Source organism: Pseudophryne corroboree, chromosome 2 (genome assembly GCF_028390025.1).
Source record: "Pseudophryne corroboree isolate aPseCor3 chromosome 2, aPseCor3.hap2, whole genome shotgun sequence".
Taxonomy (NCBI): domain Eukaryota; kingdom Metazoa; phylum Chordata; class Amphibia; order Anura; family Myobatrachidae; genus Pseudophryne; species Pseudophryne corroboree.
In genome coordinates, this window is record NC_086445.1 from 145,084,507 (window position 1) to 145,097,499 (window position 12,993).

Below are 12,993 nucleotides of genomic sequence, written 5' to 3' on the forward strand. Positions count from 1 at the left end.
TGGCACCAAATAAGAAGGGGCAAACATAAGTACACAGCCCACGCAGGGGATGACCATACACTAGATAAACAATTGTAACTATTTAAACAAAATTAGATTTTAAATGTTAGAAGAAAGGTGGGGGTGAGGACTCTTCCTTCAGTACACATTAAACATGCAGTCAGGAGGCTTAATATACCTTGTAGGCCCAGAAATGAGAATCTCTTTTAAAATGGGTGAATAGAGACACCCCTATGGGGGTCCACACGTTAGAAAAATAGCTAGAGTGCTGTTCATGGGCTCCGATACCTACCAGATTTTCTGTAAGAGTGTTAATACTGAGGTGTCTAGAGAGGCAAGCAAAACGGTGGTAGCCTGTGGAGCATACCTGGCGGGCTTCTTTTGGTGTCTGGGGAGGTCCGGAGATGGTAAGGGGAGCAAAATGTGTTTAGGAATGAATGGTCAGAGCCCAAAAGGGAATGAACCTCCACCCACAATCCTGTAAAATGGGGTAGGATCACCAGGGTGGGATATTCGTTTAAAAGGTCGATACCATATTGTCAACATTCATTAGGTCCACAGTAATAAAATCCGACATATTCAAAAGATCAACATTAAAATGGTTGACACGTTTCCATGTTTTTTCGACATTTGTACAGATATGCTGCTTGTGGGGAAAATTGGCACCCCAGGGGTGGATCAGTTAGGGTTGGATTTGGGCTAAAATATAAAAAAAAAGTCTTTACCGTTTTTGAGTCAACCATTTCCACGTCAACCTTAAGCACTGTGGACCATGTGGTGTCCACCTAGACATTGTTGATCTATTAATCCACACCCCATCAGAGAAAAGGGAAGGACCCAGAATCAGGGCAACTTCTCAAACAAAGGGAGGAAGCTGAGTGGATTTTTTATGGCGCATACTCGCTGAAATAAGTTTGTATGCGTTTTCCTTGATAGAGGATTTAGAGGCCCCAGACCGTATATCTGACCAGTCCTTTGAATCCAAAGACTCACCCACCGTTGATCATCATGTAGCAGCTCTAGCACTACTTTTTGCACAACAAGGTCCACACTGCTAGCCTAAGATGATCCATCTTCACAAACTTATATTATCTCTGGCACTTTTGTGTTTGGTGCTTTCTACAGACTTGTTTTATAATTCAAATTAAATATTACTATGTTGATCCTAAATATACTTATGTTTACTCATGGTGCCCACACACGGTGTGATTCTCGCATGCTATTTTATCTTTTTAGTTCAAGTAGCATCACATGTAGTTCAAATAGCAGTGTGTATTGTCTCTTGCGATTCGCGCTCTCATCTAGTCAATATCTCAAGGCAAAATAGTATGTGCAGGCAGGCATTTTTGTACTACAGCACACATAGTACATTGTAGTGTATTCAAACTCGGATGTAGTTCAAATAGTATACCCCACTTAGTCCAAATCGCATAGCACAGATTGTATAGGCTCACAGTGTGTGGGCCCCATTACACTAGTAGTAAACACTATTTTTGTTACATAGGTAACGGCTGCATGCTTCTGTATCTTGTATTGGGAAACCATGCATAAATGTTGGGCTTTTGGGTTTCACAATTAATCCTGTTGCAAGTCTGAAATCTAACAATACTAACTGTTGTGTTTTTTCTTCCCTTTTTTTTTCTTTCTTTTATTCTTTGACAGATTTAATGACATACATGTACCTATTCGCTTGGAATGTGTGAAGTTTGCAAGCCACTGCTTAATGAATCATCCTGATTTGGCAAAAGACCTAACAGGTATTGGGGACCATATTGGTTTATAGGATGTTTTTGTTATTTACATCCCACTTTTGACTCCCATTAGAGTCACCGTGTGTTTGCATCAGTGTAAAGTGTATGATTGCCCTTGGACACTCTATTTTCCTCACTTGAGAAAGACCACCGTTAACTTCACAAATTGTATGTTTCAGAATATCTTAAAGTGAGATCCCATGACCCTGAAGAAGCCATTAGACATGATGTGATTGTGTCTATAGTAACGGCAGCTAAGAAAGACCTTCTGCTGGTCAATGACGCCCTTCTTAATTTTGTTCGTGAAAGAACTCTGGACAAGCGGGTAAGTAAGTGTGAAATGTGGGTAACTGGACTGTTCTCCTAATGACTCTTAAGCAAATATAATACTATGATTTAGGGTGTATTTATTAAAGTGCATGTCGCCAACTTAAATGGCACAGTACTAACGTGGGTTCTGTATGGTAAGGCATTTGGTACATCCACAAATAGTAATACTAAAGTTCAAAACAACCATCATTCGTCAGAACTGTGCATGGTCTCACTGGCTTGCAGAAGTCTACTGTAGTTGCTTAGTTATTGAAATCCTTTTCTATTTTTGTTTGTTATAGTTCAGGCTTTGCTCATATTTATTTAACAGACATTTCCCTGTGCTGCTTTTTATTTGGAGATTACGTAAAGTGATGTAACTGTAAATGCACAGCTGTTAATGTGTATCAGCATGGGAAATGCTGTAGTTGGGGCTCAAAGGTGCATGTGGTCCCCTGAGACAGACTGCAGGTTTCTGACCACACAGGAAACTGCTCTTTCAATCGAGGTGAGGTGAACGCTGCACATGCAGCTTAGAGACATTTGTTCCCCGGCTGTGTATTGAGGTTTCCATCCTCCTTCATGGGTCATCTCCTACAAGGAGCTCTCAGGACTGTGGTTGTCTTTACCCCCCTACTGCAGCTACAGTGAGAGACAGCTGTATTTACAGCTTCTAGGTATTTGCTCCATGCTTCATAAAGAGTTTTCTCTAACGTCCTAAGTGGATGCTGGGGACTCCGTAAGGACCATGGGGAATAGCGGCTCCGCAAGAGACTGGGCACAAAAGTAAAGCTTTAGAACTACCTGGTGTGCACTGGCTCCTCCCCCTATGACCCTCCTCCAAGCCTCAGTTAGATTTTTGTGCCCGAACGAGAAGGGTGCACACTAGGTGGCTCTCCTGAGCTGCTTAGTAAAAAGTTTAGTTTTAGGTTTTTTATTTTCAGTGAGACCTGCTGGCAACAGGCTCACTGCATCGAGGGACTAAGGGGAGAAGAAGCGAACTCACCTGCGTGCAGAGTGGATTGGGCTTCTTAGGCTACTGGACATTAGCTCCAGAGGGACGATCACAGGCCCAGCCATGGATGGGTCCCAGAGCCGCGCCGCCGGCCCCCTTACAGAGCCAGAAGACAGAAGAGGTCCGGAAAATCGGCGGCAGAAGACGTCCTGTCTTCAACAAGGTAGCGCACAGCACTGCAGCTGTGCGCCATTGCTCTCAGCACACTTCACACTCCGGTCACTGAGGGTGCAGGGCGCTGGGGGGGGGCGCACTGAGACGCAATAAAAACACCTTGGATGGCAAAAAATGCATCACATATAGCTCCTGGGCTATATGGATGCATTTAACCCCTGCCAGAATACATAGAAAAACGGGAGATGAGGCCGCCGATAAGGGGGCGGAGCCTATCTCCTCAGCACACTGGCGCCATTTTCCCTCACAGCTCCGTTGGAGGGAAGCTCCCTGGCTCTCCCCTGCAGTCACTACACTACAGAAAGGGTTAAAAAAGAGAGGGGGGGGGGCACTAATTACGCGCAGTATTAAAGATACAGCAGCTATAAGGGGAAAAACACTTATATAAGGTTATCCCTATATATATATAGCGCTCTGGTGTGTGCTGGCAAATTCTCCCTCTGTCTCCCCAAAGGGCTAGTGGGGTCCTGTCCTCTATCAGAGCATTCCCTGTGTGTGTGCTGTATGTCGGTACGTTTGTGTCGACATGTATGAGGAGAAAAATGATGTGGAGACGGAGCAGATTGCCTGTAATAGTGATGTCACCCCCTAGGGGGTCGACACCTGAGTGGATGAACTGTTGGAAGGAATTACGTGACAGTGTCAGCTCTGTATAAAAGACAGTGGTTGACATGAGACAGCCGGCTACTCAGCTTGTGCCTGTCCAGACGTCTCATAGGCCGTCAGGGGCTCTAAAGCGCCCGTTACCTCAGATGGCAGATATAGACGCCGACACGGATACTGACTCCAGTGTCGACGGTGAAGAGACAAATGTGACTTCCAGTAGGGCCACACGTTACATGATGGAGGCAATGAAAAATGTTTTACACATTTCTGATAATACGAGTACCACCAAAAAGGGGTATTATGTTCGGTGAGGAAAAACTACCTGTAGTTTTCCTGAATCTGAGAAATTAAATGAGGTGTGTGATGATGCGTGGGTTTCCCCCGATAACAACTGATAATTTCTAAAATGTTATTGGCATTATATCCTTTCCCGCCAGAGGTTAGGGTGCGTTGGGAAACACCCCCTAGGGTGGATAAAGCGCTCACACGCTTGTAAGGGCTCTACCCTCTCCTGAGATGGCCGCCCTTAAAGATCCTGCTGATAGAAAGCAGGAGGGTATCCTAAAATGTATTTACACACATACTGGTGTTATACTGCGACCAGCAATCGCCTCAGCCTGGATGTGCAGTGCTGGGTTGGCGTGGTCGGATTCCCTGACTGAAAATATTGATACCCTAGATAGGGACAGTATATTTTTGCCTATAGAGCATTTAAAAGATGCATTTCTATATATGCGTGATGCACAGCGGAATATTTGCCGACTGGCATCAAGTCTAAGTGCGTTGTCCATTTCTACCAGTAGAGGGTTATGGACACGACAGTGGTCAGGTGATGCGGATTTCAAACGGCATTTGGAAGTATTGCCTTATTAAGGGGAGGAGTTATTTGGGGTCGGTCTTTCAGACCTGGTGGCCACGGCAACAGCTGGGAAATCCACGTTTGTACCCCAGGTCGCCTCTCAACATGAGAAGACGCCGTATTATCAGGCGCAGTCTTTTCGTGGACAAGCGGGCAAAAGGTTCCTCATTTCTGCCCCGTGACAGAGGGAGAGGAAAAAGGCTGCAGAAATCAGCCAGTTCCCAGGAACAGAAACCCTCTCCCGCCTCTGCCAATTCCTCAGTATGACGCTGGGGCTTTACAAGCAGAATCAGGCACGGTGGGGGGCCCGTCTCAATTAATTTCAGCGTGCAGTGGGCTCACTCGCAAGTAGACCCCTGGATCCTTCAGGTGATATCTCAGGGGTACAAACTGGAATTCGAGACGTCTCCCCCTCGCCGTTTCCTAAAGTCGGCTTTACCGATGTCTCCTTCTGACAGGGAGACAGTTTTGGAAGCCATTCACAAGCTGTATTTCCAGCAGGTGATAATCAAGGTACCCCTCCTGCAACAGGGAACGGGGTATTATTCCACACTGTTGTGGTACCGAAGCCGGACGGCTCGGTGAGACCGATTCTAAATCTAAAATCTTTGAACACTTACATAAAAAGGTTCAAATTCAAGATTGAGTCACTCAGAGCAGTGATTGCGAACCTGGAAGAAGGGGACTACATGATGTCTCGGGACATCAAGGATGCTTACCTTCATGTCCACATTTACCCTTCTCACCAAGGGTACCTCAGGTTTATGGTACAGAACTGTCACTATCAGTTCAGACGCTGCCGTATGGATGGTCCACGGCACCCCGGGTCTTTACCAAGGTAATGGCCGAAATTATGATATTCCTTCGAAGGAAGGGAATTTTAGTTATCCCTTACTTGGACGATTCCCTGATAAGGGTAAGATCCAGGGAACAGTTGGAGGTCGGTGTAGCACTATCTCAGGTAGTGTTGCGGCAGCACGATTGGATTCTCAATATTCCAAAATCGCAGCTGGTTCCGACGAATCGTCTTCTGTTCCTAGGGATGATCCTGGACACAGTCCAGAAAAAGGTGTTTCTCCCGGAGGAGAAAGCCAGGGAGTTATCCGAGCTAGTCAGGAACCTCCTAAAACCGAGCCAAGTCTCAGTGCATCAATGCACAAGGGTTCTGGGTAAAATGGTGGCTTCCTACGAAGCAATCCCATTCGGCAGATTCCACGCAAGAACTTTCCAGTGGGACCTGCTGGACAAATGGTCCGGGTCGCATCTTCAGATGCATCAGCGGATAACCCTGTCACCAAGAACAAGGGTGTCCCTCCTGTGTTGGTTGCAGAGTGCTCATCTTCTAGAGGGCCGCAGATTCGGCATTCAGGACTGGGTCCTGGTGACCACGGATGCCAGCCTGCGAGGCTGGGGAGCAGTCACACAGGGAAGGAATTTCCAGGGCTTATGGTCAAGCCTGGAGACATCACTTCACATAAATATCCTGAAGCTAAGGGCCATTTACAATGCTCTAAGCTTAGCAAGACCTCTGCTTCAAGGTCAGCCGGTGTTGATCCAGTCGGACAACATCACGGCAGTCACCCACGTAAACAGACAGGGTGGCACAAGAAGCAGGAGGGCAATGGCAGAAGCTGCAAGGATTCTTCGCTGGGCGGAAAATCATGTGATAGCACTGTCAGCAATTCCGGGAGTGGACAACTGGGAAGCAGACTTCCTCAGCAGACACGACCTCCACCCGGGAGAGTGGGGACTTCACCCAGAAGTCTTCCACATGATTATAAACCGTTGGGAAAAACTCGACAGGTATTGCGCCAGGTCAAGGGACCCTCAGGCAATAGCTGTAGACGCTCTGGTAACACCGTGGGTGTACCAGTCAGTGTATGTGTTCCCTCATCTGCCTCTCATACCCAAGGTACTGAGATTGATAAGATGGAGAGGAGTAAGCACTATATTCGTGGCTCCGGATTGGCCAAGAAGGACTTGGTAACCGGAACTTCAAGATATGCTCACGGAGGATCCGTGGCCTCTACCTCTAAGAAGGGACCTGCTCCAGCAAGGACCCTGTCTGTTCCAAGACTTACCGTGGCTGCGTTTGACGGCATGGCGGTTGAACGCCGGATCCTGAAGGAAAAAAGGCATTCCGGATGAAGTCATCCCTATCCTGATCAAAGCCAGGAAGGATGTAACCGCAAAACATTATCACCGCATTTGGCGAAAATATGTTGCGTGGTGCGAGGCCAGTAAGGCCCGACGGAGGAAATTCAACTGGGTCGATTCCTACATTTCCTGCAAACAGGAGTGTCTATGGGCCTGAAATTGGGATCCATTAAGGTTCAAATTTCGGCCCTGTCAATTTTCTTCCAAAAAGAACTAGCTTCAGTCCCTGAAGTTCAGACGTTGTAAAAGGGATACTGCATATACAGCCTCCTTTTGTGCCTCCAGTGGCACCGTGGGATCTCAATGTAGTTTTTGGGTTCCAAAAGTCACATTGGTTTGAACCACTTAAATCTGTGGAGTTAAAATATCTCACATGGAAAGTGGTCATGCTGTTGGCCCTGGCCTGGGCCAGGCGCGTGTCAGAATTGGCGGCTTTATCCTGTAAAAGCCCTTATCTGATTTTCCATTCGGACAGGGCGGAATTGAGGACTCGTCCTCAGTTTCTCCCTAAGGTGGTTTCAGCGTTTCACCTGAACCAACCTATTGTGGTGCCTGCGGCTACTAGGGACTTGGAGGACTCCAAGTTGCTAGACGTGGTCAGGGCCCTGAAAATATATGTTTCCAGGACGGCTGGAGTCAGAAAATCTGACTCGCTGTTTATCCTGTATGCACCCAACAAGCTGGGTTCTCCTGCTTCTAAGCAGACTATTGCTCGTTCGATTTGTAGTACAATTCAGCTTGCACATTCTGTGGCAGGCCTGCCACAGCCAAAAATCTGTAAATGCCCACTCCACAAGGAAGATGGGCTCATCTTGGGCGGCTGCCCGAGGGCTCTCGTCTTTACAACTTTGCCGAGCAGCTACTTGGTCAGGAGCAAATACGTTTGTAAAATTCTACAAAATTGATACCCTGGCTGAGGAGGACCTGGAGTTCTCTCATTTGGTGCTGCAGAGTCATCCGCACTCTCCCGCCCGTTTGGGAGCTTTGGTATAATCCCCATGGTCCTTACGGAGTCCCCAGCATCCACTTAGGACGTTAGAGAAAATAAGAATTTACTTACTGATAATTCTATTTCTCGTAGTCCGTAGTGGATGCTGGGCGCCCATCCCAAGTGCGGATTGTCTGCAATACTGGTACATAGTTATTGTTACCAAAAAATCGGGTTATTGCTGTAGTGAGCCATCTTTTCTAGAGGCTCCTCAGTTATCATGCTGTTAACTGGGTTTAGATCACGAGTTGTACGGTGTGATTGGTGTGGCTGGTATGAGTCTTACCCGGGATTCAAAATCCTTCCTTTTTGTGTACGCTCGTCCGGGCACAGTATCCTAACTGAGGCTTGGAGGAGGGTCATAGGGGGAGGAGCCAGTGCACACCAGGTAGTTCTAAAGCTTTACTTTTGTGCCCAGTCTCCTGCGGAGCCGCTATTCCCCATGGTCCTTACGGAGTCCCCAGCATCCACTACGGACTACGAGAAATAGAATTATCGGTAAGTAAATTCTTATTATTATATGGAATATGCTACTCTATTTCTCTATCGTCCTAGTGGATGCTGGGGTTCCTGAAAGGACCATGGGGAATAGCGGCTCCGCAGGAGACAGGGCACAAAAAGTAAAGCTTTCCGATCAGGTGGTGTGCACTGGCGCCTCCCCCTATGACCCTCCTCCAAGCCTCAGTTAGATTTTTGTGCCCGGCCGAGAAGGGTGCAATCTAGGTGGCTCTCCTAAAGAGCTGCTTAGAGAAAGTTTAGCTTAGGTTTTTTATTTTACAGTGAGTCCTGCTGGCAACAGGATCACTGCAACGAGGGACTTAGGGGAGAAGAAGTGAACTCACCTGCGTGCAGGATGGATTGGCTTCTTGGCTACTGGACATCAGCTCCAGAGGGACGATCACAGGTACAGCCTGGATGGTCACCGGAGCCTCGCCGCCGGCCCCCTTGCAGATGCTGAAACATGAAGAGGTCCAGAATCGGCGGCAGAAGACTCCTCAGTCTTCTAAAGGTAGCGCACAGCACTGCAGCTGTGCGCCATTTTCCTCTCAGCACACTTCACACGGCAGTCACTGAGGGTGCAGGGCGCTGGGAGGGGAGCGCCCTGGGAGGCAAATGAAAACCTATTTGGCTAAAAAAAATACCTCACATATAGCCTCCGGGGGCTATATGGAGATATTTAACCCCTGCCAGAATACACTAAAGAGCGGGAGACGAGCCCGCCGAAAAAGGGGCGGGGCCTATCTCCTCAGCACACAGCGCCATTTTCCTTACACAGCTCCGCTGGTCAGGACGGCTCCCAGATCTCTCCCCTGCACTGCACTACAGAAACAGGGTAAAACAAGAGAGGGGGGGCAAAATAGTGGCAAAAATTATATTATAAAAGCAGCTATACAGGGAGCACTTATTATAAGGCTATCCCTGTCATATATAGCGCTTTTGGTGTGTGCTGGCAAACTCTCCCTCTGTCTCCCCAAAGGGCTAGTGGGGTCCTGTCTTCGTTAAGAGCATTCCCTGTGTGTCTGCTGTGTGTCGGTACGTGTGTGTCGACATGTATGAGGACGATATTGGTGTGGAGGCGGAGCAATTGCCAAATATGGGGATGTCACCTCCTAGGGGGTCGACACCAGAATGGATGCCTTTATTTATGGAATTACGGGATAGTGTCAACACGCTAAAGCAGTCGTTTGACGACATGAGACGGCCGGACAATCAGTTAGTGCCTGTCCAGGCGCCTCAAACACCGTCAGGGGCTGTAAAACGCCCTTTGCCTCAGTCGGTCGACACAGACCCAGACACAGGCACTGATTCCAGTGGCGACGGTGACGAATCAACCGTATTTTCCAGTAGGGCCACACGTTATATGATTTTGGCAATGAAGGAGGCGTTACATTTAGCTGATACTACAGGTACCACTAAACAGGGTATTATGTGGGGTGTGAAAAAACTACCTATAGTTTTTCCTGAATCAGAAGAACTAAATGATGTATGTGATGAAGCGTGGGTTGCCCCCGATAAAAAGATGCTAATTTCAAAGAAGTTATTGGCTTTATACCCTTTCCCGCCAGAGGTTAGGGCGCGCTGGGAAACACCTCCTAGGGTGGACAAGGCGCTCACACGCTTATCTAAACAAGTGGCGTTACCCTCTCCTGAGACGGCCGCACTTAAAGATCCAGCAGATAGGAGGATGGAAAATATCCAAAAAAGTATATACACACATACAGGTGTTATACTACGACCAGCTATAGCGACAGCCTGGATGTGCAGTGCTGGAGTAGCTTGGTCAGAGTCCCTGATTGAAAATATTGATACCCTGGATAGGGACAATGTTTTACTGTCTTTAGAGCAAATAAAGGATGCATTTCTTTATATGCGTGATGCACAGAGGGATATCTGCACACTGGCATCACGGGTAAGTGCTATGTCCATTTCGGCCAGAAGAAGTTTATGGACGCGACAGTGGTCAGGCGATGCGGACTCAAAACGGTATATGGAAGTTTTGCCGTATAAAGGGGAGGAGTTATTTGGAGTCGGTCTATCAGATTTGGTGGCCACGGCTACAGCCGGGAAATCCACCTTTTTACCTCAAGCTACTCCCCAACAGAAAAAGACACCGACTTTTCAACCGCAGCCCTTTCGTTCCTTTAAAAACAAGAGAGCAAAGGGATATTCATATCTGCCACGAGGCAGAGGAAGGGGGAAGAGACACCAACAGGCAGCTCCTTCCCAGGAACAGAAGCCCTCCCCCGCTTCTACAAAAGCCTCAGCATGACGCTGGGGCTTCTCAAGCGGACTCGGGGGCGGTGGGCGGTCGTCTCAAGAATTTCAGCGCGCAGTGGGCTCACTCGCAGGTAGATCCCTGGATCCTGCAGATAATATCTCAGGGGTACAGGTTGGAACTAGAGACAGATCCGCCTCGCCGTTTCCTGAAGTCTGCTTTACCAACGTCCCCCTCCGAAAGGGAGACGGTTTTGGAAGCCATTCACAAGCTGTACTCTCAGCAGGTGATAGTCAAGGTACCTCTTCTACAACAGGGAAAGGGGTATTATTCCACTCTATTTGTGGTACCGAAGCCGGACGGCTCAGTAAGACCTATTCTAAATCTGAAGTCCTTGAACCTGTACATAAAGAAGTTCAAGTTCAAAATGGAGTCACTCAGAGCAGTGATAGCGAACCTGGAAGAAGGGGACTTTATGGTGTCCTTGGACATCAAGGATGCGTACCTCCACGTTCCAATTTACCCCTCACACCAGGGGTACCTCAGGTTCGTTGTACAAAACTGTCACTATCAGTTTCAGACGCTGCCGTTCGGATTGTCCACGGCACCTCGGGTCTTTACAAAGGTAATGGCCGAGATGATGATTCTTCTTCGAAGAAAAGGCGTATTAATTATCCCATACTTGGACGATCTCCTAATAAGGGCAAGGTCCAGAGAACAGCTAGAGATGGGATTAGCACTGTCTCAAGAAGTGCTAAAACAGCACGGCTGGATTCTGAATATTCCAAAATCCCAGTTAATGCCGACAACTCGTCTGCTGTTCCTAGGGATGATTCTGGACACGGTTCAGAAAAAGGTTTTTCTCCCGGAGGAAAAAGCCAAGGAGTTATCCGAGCTTGTCAGGAACCTCCTAAAACCAGGAAAGGTGTCTGTACATCAATGCACAAGAGTCCTGGGAAAAATGGTGGCTTCTTACGAAGCAATTCCATTCGGCAGATTCCATGCACGAATTTTCCAGAGGGATCTGTTGGACAAATGGTCAGGGTCGCATCTTCAGATGCACCAGCGGATAACCCTGTCTCCAAGGACAAGGGTATCTCTTCTGTGGTGGTTGCAGAGTGCTCATCTATTGGAGGGCCGCAGATTCGGCATACAGGATTGGATCCTGGTGACCACGGACGCCAGCCTGAGAGGCTGGGGAGCAGTCACACAAGGAAGAAACTTCCAGGGAGTGTGGACGAGCCTGGAAACGTCTCTTCACATAAACATTCTGGAACTAAGAGCAATCTACAATGCTCTAAGCCAGGCAGAACCTCTGCTTCAAGGAAAACCGGTGTTGATCCAGTCGGACAACATCACGGCAGTCGCCCATGTGAACAGACAGGGCGGCACAAGAAGCAGGAGTGCAATGGCAGAAGCTGCAAGGATTCTTCGCTGGGCAGAGAATCATGTGATAGCACTGTCAGCAGTGTTCATCCCGGGAGTGGACAACTGGGAAGCAGACTTCCTCAGCAGACACGACCTTCACCCGGGAGAGTGGGGACTTCATCCGGAAGTCTTCCACATGCTGGTAACCCGTTGGGAAAGACCAATGGTGGACATGATGGCGTCTCGCCTCAACAAAAAACTAGACAGGTATTGCGCCAGGTCAAGAGTTCCGCAGGCAATAGCTGTGGACGCGCTGGTAACGCCTTGGGTGTACCAGTCGGTGTATGTGTTTCCTCCTCTGCCTCTCATACCAAAAGTATTGAGAATTATACGGCAAAGAGGCGTAAGAACGATACTAGTGGTTCCGGATTGGCCAAGAAGGACTTGGTACCCGGAACTTCAAGAGATGATCACGGAAGATCCGTGGCCTCTACCTCTAAGGAGGGACTTGCTTCAGCAGGGTCCCTGTCTGTTTCAAGACTTACCGCGGCTGCGTTTGACGGCATGGCGGTTGAACGCCGGATCCTAAAGGAAAAAGGCATGCCGGAAGAAGTCATTCCTACTTTGATTAAAGCAAGGAAGGAAGTAACCGTGCAACACTATCACCGCATTTGGCGAAGATATGTTGCGTGGTGCGAGGATCGGAGTGCTCCGACGGAGGAATTTCAACTGGGTCGATTCCTACATTTCCTGCAATCAGGATTGTCTATGGGTCTCAAATTGGGATCTATTAAGGTTCAAATTTCGGCCCTGTCGATTTTCTTTCAAAAAGAATTGGCTTCAGTTCCTGAAGTCCAGACTTTTGTTAAGGGAGTGCTGCATATACAGCCTCCTGTGGTGCCTCCAGTGGCACCGTGGGATCTCAATGTGGTTTTGGAATTTCTAAAATCTCATTGGTTTGAACCACTAAAAAAGGTGGATTTAAAATATCTCACATGGAAAGTGACCATGTTACTAGCCCTGGCTTCGGCCAGGAGAGTGTCAGAACTG

General features: G+C 48.0%; 1 protein-coding gene across 1 annotated transcript in view; it reads left to right on the forward strand.

Annotated features, from left to right (window-relative positions):
* PDS5B (PDS5 cohesin associated factor B) overlaps positions 1–12,993 on the forward strand; it is a 340,516-nt gene that overhangs the window by 111,953 nt on the left and 215,570 nt on the right. Inside the window, exons 10-11 of the mRNA XM_063951787.1 lie at positions 1,663–1,757; positions 1,931–2,076. Of these exons, the coding sequence (XP_063807857.1) occupies positions 1,663–1,757; positions 1,931–2,076 (241 nt within the window). The remainder of the gene's footprint in view (positions 1–1,662; positions 1,758–1,930; positions 2,077–12,993) is intronic.